Genomic DNA, 6,000 nt, shown 5'->3' with positions numbered 1-6,000 from the left:
GCGGGCCCCGCTCCTGCCCCGCCCCGGACCGGCCGCGCTCCTCCCGCCGCGCTGGCACCGCCGCTGCTGCCCAGGTAAGCGCGGGGGGCGGCGGGGACGCGTCCCGGGGAGATGTGAGGCGAGCGGAGCTCCCGGTGCGGGGCCGCTGTCCAGGACCGCACCGCGCCTCGGCCGGGGGCAGCGGTCGGTGCGGCCGCCGCTGCCCGCAGGAGCGGGGGCACCGCGGGGATCGGGATTGCCGGGGCGCGGCGCCGGCCCGGGGACTCCTCTACAGCCGGAGCTGCCGGCAGGGCCGGGGTCGGAGCCGGGGGCAGGCGGTGCGAGAGCGCCGCATGTCTCCGCATCTCTTCTGAGATGCAGCGAATGCCCAAGAAATCAAAGCGGCATAAAAATGGGTCGCGGAGAAAAGCTGCGTTTGTCCTGAACGGGGTTTAGGTCCCTGTGTCATGTCCTCCCGCCAGCTTGTTCTCCAAGTTTGTTTCCTCCTGACCAGGGGGGACCATGATCTTGCCTGGACAGGGGTAAATGTCTTTAAGCTGAAGAAAGGTAGGTAAGATTAAATATTAGGAAGAAATTCTCCACTGTGAGGATGGTGAGGCTATGGCAGAGGTTGCCCAGAGAAGCTGTGGCTGCTCCATCCCTGGCAGTGTCCAAGGCCAGGCTGGACAGGGCTTGGAGCAAGCTGGGATAGTGGAAGGTGTCCCTGCCTGTGCAGAGGGGTGTGGAAGGAGATGAGCTTTAAGGTCCCTTTTAACCCAAGCCATTCCATGATCCTTGTGTGTTTCTTCCAACTCATGACATTCTATGGTTCCATGAACTGCATGGTCTCCTTTGAGAGGAAACATCTGAGTGTGATGGATGGAGCTGGACTGTGGTGTTATACTGTAGCTGTTAGTCGTGGAAAACATTGCCGGGATAAACTCCTTCTGCCCTGCTCCAGCTCCTGTGAGGAACGCACATTGCTTTTGTGCAATGGGGACCTGGCAGTGGCAGCACAGCAGGGGCTCGGCTGCCCGTGGTGGAGCAAATGAGAATTAAAGGTCTCTTGTGTTGTGAAATGATTTGATTTTTGCATCAGTCACTCTTTATCCGTGGAGAATTTCCAACATTTATGATTTTTATTGGCAGATCTTTACGATCTGAACCAAATCCCATGATTAATGATTTCCAGTCTAGCTCACAGAGGAGTGCAGAAGGGTGGCAATGATAGTGCTGCTGAATGAGCCTTTAACCTGCAGCCAGTAAATTGCTGAAGCAGCAGCCAGGAACACAATCCTGCCTTGACTGTGCTCTGACACGGCGTTCCCGCTGCACTTCTTCGGGAGCCACGGGTGCATGAAACGGCAGCTTTGTAGCTCCGGGTGCTGCTGCAGACACAAACTCCTGGTGACAAAGCGAAGAGCTCGGGGCAGTCACTCCTGCCCACGTCCCTCCCTGCCTGCGCTGCCCATCGCTGGGCCCTGGGCTGGTCTCGCCCTTTTGCAGCGTGACTTCTGCTTCTGTTTCTTGAGACCATCTGAAAGGAAATCACCTGGCAAAGCTGCTTTCTCCAGGTGGGTGTAAGGCAAATCTTGGACCCCACCAGGAAGTGGCTGGAGAGATAAAGCTTTGGCAGGAGGGCTGTACTGAGGGGCTGGGCAAACAGGGGGGGAGGACAGAGCAGGATGTGAAGGAGGGGTCCAGTGCTGGTCTGGGGATGTCGGAGTTACTGTGAATCAGCCGCTGGGGTACCCTGGAGCAGAAGCCAAGCAGCAGGACTGGGATGGGTATGGAAATGGCAGGAAAGTGAAAATGGGAGAGTTGGTCCGAGAGAAGGGGAAGCTAGCTGGAGAGCTATCAAGAGGGAAGAATGAGAGAGGGGAGGTTGGGGTACCAGGGAGACAAGAAAATGGGGTTCCTATGTGCCAGCCCCTTTGATTTTGGCTCATCTGCTCCATGGGCAGAGGGTGGGCAGCAGTGCATTGCATATCTGCAGAGTGTTACCATGTCCTGTGTGCAGCATCTTCGAGGTGGAGGGACAAGAATCAGTGACATGAACACAGGAGTGGTCCCCCAGTTTGGCATCCCATTCTGGAAGGCTGATCTGCTGGTCTGGGAACCACAGCTAGGGGTTGTGGGACTCTCTTTTCATCCTTTGTAGCATCATTCCTGACAAAAATGGTAACTTCAGGATGGAGACCATCTGTTTTCATCCTCATAACATTTTAAAAATACAAGCTTTCCCTGCCCTAAAAACATCATCCCCTGTCATGCTGTCTTCTGTGTGACTTGATTCTCTTCCCACTGTCTGCCTTTCTCTTGGCAGGCAAGCCTTGTGCCCCTCCCTGGGGTCAGAGCAGGGTTTCTGCAGGTGGTGTTGATAACACAGAGTGCACAGCATGGTCCATGGGGTGGGGGTAGAGCCTTGGGCTCCCCAGTGCTCCAACCATGCTGGGCTGTGTTCAGAGTCCTGTGTCCTGTGGAGAGAGCTGCTTGTTTTGGCAGCAGAGTCTGGCTTGCCCTGGAGACAGGGCAGTTTGCTTTTGCTGAGCCAGACCTTGCTGGGAAACATGGGGGCTCCTCATTGAGGTCATGGGCTGTGGCACCCAGGGTGTTGCAGCAGGTGGAGGATGGACCCCAGGGTGAGCAGAGAGAGGAGCTGCAGGCAACTCAGGGTGTCAGTAGGACTTTGTGCTGGTGGCTGCTGTGGTTTTTGGGGGAGTTGATCTCTGCAGGGTGGTGAGGATGGCAGGAAGGTGCCTGTGGGCTGTGGAACACTGGTAGTGTGGCTGTGCTTGGACAAGAGCTGGAGCCCAAATACTGTTTCACCCACACTGTGCACCATGAGGAATGTGGTGTGTTCACTGTGGGGTCTGTGCTGGCTCCTGCTCTGACAGGCTTTGTAAAGATGGACTGGAACTCTGCCATACCAGTGGAGACTGGCTGATTTTGGGAAGGGATGGAGGTTAGCTGTGGGAGAGTGCTGGTGCACCTCTGGGCTGAAGCTGGCAGGATCACTAGGGCCAGGAGGATACTGGAGCAGAGGCAGGTGTACTGCTTGGTGAACTGCAAGACTCTTGGGATCCATGTTATATATTTTTATTAATGTCCTCTGCCCACAAAGCAGCTGAAACTGGCTGAGGAGTTGGAGGTGGAAAGCATCACTGGTGGCTGGAGTTGCACCACTGAACACAGATGGAGGAGGAGTGAGCCTGAGACTGTGCATGGTGGCACTAATGTGAAACAAGAGTGGGCCTTCAGGATATGATGGGGAAGGACAGTCTGGGTGTACTCATCAAGGACAGGGGGATGTGGAGTCACCACTCCAAAGTCTTTCTAATACTGGCACAGGTATGGAGGAACCTGGTGGGGTGGTGGCTTAGTTCTGACTAAACACTGTGGGAGTCAAACTAGAGCAAATCCCCAAAAAAGTAAGAGAAATGGGCAGTCCTTGTAAGAGCACACCATGACTTGAGTCTGGTGTGAGGGGGCTGGTGATGTGCCAGGTGTGTGGTGGCTCAGGGTGGGTGTGTGTGCCTGGGATGGAGCCACAGAGGGGAAGTGGGGCTGAGGGATGGGGTCCCTGTTGGGTGCCATTGTGTGTGGTGAGGAGGTAGATGGGAAAGAATGCTCTGTGTCCTGCTGATGGTCAGGACCAGGTGGACCAGAGTCCTTGTGTCCAGGGACCAGAGGACATGGGACAGACTATGCTTTGTGGGATAGGCTGGAGAGGCTGTGGTGGGATCTGTGCTGCCCTTTGCTTGTAGGGTGTGACCAAAACAGGTCTGCTGCTGGGACTGCTCCACGGCTCCTGCTGGCCTTGTGTTAAAGACAATATTTTGCATGTATGGAGAATTGGCAGCACTGTAGTGGACAGAATGTGGTTTGGGATCAGGGCTTGTTTTTTCCCACAGCAGGGACCAGAGTCAGAGCCAGCTCTTCCCTGCAAGCATGGATGGTAACACCAGCTCTGAGACTCCAGCTGCCCCCTTCTCTTGTGTTCCTGCTTGGGGAATGTGGAACCAGCTTGCAGAGCTGGATGTGAATGGCTGGAACGGGCACACGGTACCCTTCACTCTGCAGAGCAGACAAGCAAGTTTTCCAGATGTTGAGCTCAGTCCTTAAACAGAGCAGAAAAGAAATTACTTGACCTGGACCCTTTAGAGACATCCATGAAGGATGTCTCAACAAGAAAGCGCTGAGCTCTTCAATTAACTGTAACAGCGTCCTGAGTCCAAAAATTGTCTGTGGGAACTGATAAAGCTCCTGAAGGACAAAGTTCTCAGGGCAGAAATAAGCAAATGTTTGCAGACAACAGAGCACAAATTCAATAAAAAGAAATTTTTTTTTGTATGCAGGAGCAGTTAAAAACCAGCAGCTCCTGTTCAGTGCAGAGCTGTTGGACATTGCCTTAGAAGACCTATGCTAAAAGTGACTGAAAGCCAGGAAAAGAAAGCTGCCATGGGGAAGAGAGGTGGAGAGATCACACACACAGCTGGACTCCTGGCCCTGCCACAGCAGGGAATCCCTGGCCAGAAACAGCCCCAAGGAGCCTGGCAAAGGGCAATGTTTAGAGCTATAGAGGAAGGCCAAAGCTCCCTGGCACTTGTGCCAAACTCCAAGGGAGACCTTTCCTGATCCCAAACTGGCAATGAGCTGTTACCTGAGCATGTGAGCGACCCCTGTGCCTGACCTGTGCAGCTGTCATCGCTCAGGGCACAGCACAGCTGCCTAACCCCTTTCCTTCCTCTACTGGAGGCACCTCAGGGGGGCTCAGCGCCACAAAATACTCCAGAAGTGAGGTATCTTGGGAGTAAAAATTAATTTCCAGTCCCATCAGGAGACCATTAGTGCTCCAAAGTGTTGAGGGAGTGAAATCTTTCAACATCTCCTTTTGTTCCCATTTTTAATGAGTGCTGCATCTGGCAAATGTGTGGATGGTCTGTGGTGGTCTCCAGATGCCAGGAATGGATTTTCTTGTTCCTTGTATACCATTGAATCTTTCCCACTGATACCCATCTAAAAAGGTCTTATACCCTTGAGGACCTCCAGATGTTAGTGGGTCCTGTCATGACTCGTGTTGGGTCCATTCTCCAAAGCTTAAGGCAGAATTAGGGTTCAGTCCAGGCTAGTGTGTCACCCTGCTCACAGCTGGAATTGGGTCAGATGTCCACTAGAGACCTCTTCCAGCCTAAATCCTCCCATGGTCATGGGCAGAAGGTGCAGAGCAAGAGGTGCTATGCTGATGGGAGATGAATACCAGCCTAGTCATGACCACAACTGCCATGTTAATGCTCCCTGCACTGAAAGCTGCTGAGAGGTGTAATGTCTCTTTGATTGGCCCTTTGATCCCACTCCCTCTGAAAAACAGCCACTCCAGGGCTCACAGTGCCTGCTTTCCTTTGTGGTTTTCTTTAGTTCTCCAGTACTAAGGAGTTCTCCCTTGACCTTGGGGAAGCTGTCCTCCTCATCCTGACAGAATGTCGACATACCTCTTGCTGACCTCTGCTTTGAGATCCTGGTGTGTGTCTGATTAGAGACCTTCCTCATCCTCACTTGTGTGGACCTTGGCTTTCCATGGACCTGTAGCCCCTCTCCTGCAGACTGGTGATGTCAGTGAAGAGACAGAAGTCATCTCCTGGGGAACAGAGCAGGTCCCAGATGTCCCACTTGTTCACTGAATTCCAGTAGCTCTTCAGAAACCTCCTCAAAGGTCTTGTGGATGCTCTGCCAGCTTGCCCCCAGCTTTCCTCCAGATCCTGCTGCAGAGCACTGCAAAGGAAGCAGAGAGCTCACCTGTGTGAGGACAAAAGTCCTTGGAGTCTGCTTGCTGGACTCATGGCAGAGATCATTCAGGCATTTCCAGCTGTGGGAGGAAGCCAGTCCAAGCAGTAGTGCCTGGACATCAAGAGAGGAGGAAGGCTGGCTGAGCACCGGATCCTTAGCTCCCTGGGAGAACAGAGGTTGGATGTGGGTGATGGCAGGATGGGAGCACTCATTGTTGTCTAGTTTCCTTGGAAT

General features: G+C 53.7%; 1 protein-coding gene across 2 annotated transcripts in view; it reads left to right on the top strand.

Moving 5' to 3' along the window:
* The first annotated feature begins 305 nt into the window (after positions 1-305).
* The window catches only part of AIFM3 (apoptosis inducing factor mitochondria associated 3), a 66,279-nt gene continuing 60,584 nt past the window's right edge, over positions 306-6,000 (top strand). For both annotated transcript variants that reach the window (XM_059484991.1, XM_059484990.1), the window contains exon 1: positions 306-546. In XM_059484991.1, coding sequence (XP_059340974.1) covers positions 447-546 — 100 coding nt within the window. In that variant the 5' untranslated portion in view covers positions 306-446. The remainder of the gene's footprint in view (positions 547-6,000) is intronic.

Source organism: Ammospiza nelsoni, chromosome 18 (assembly GCF_027579445.1).
Source record: "Ammospiza nelsoni isolate bAmmNel1 chromosome 18, bAmmNel1.pri, whole genome shotgun sequence".
In the NCBI taxonomy this organism is placed as follows: domain Eukaryota; kingdom Metazoa; phylum Chordata; class Aves; order Passeriformes; family Passerellidae; genus Ammospiza; species Ammospiza nelsoni.
The sequence above is the reverse complement of the archived record's forward strand: the minus strand, read 5'-3'. Positions and strand labels throughout refer to the sequence as shown.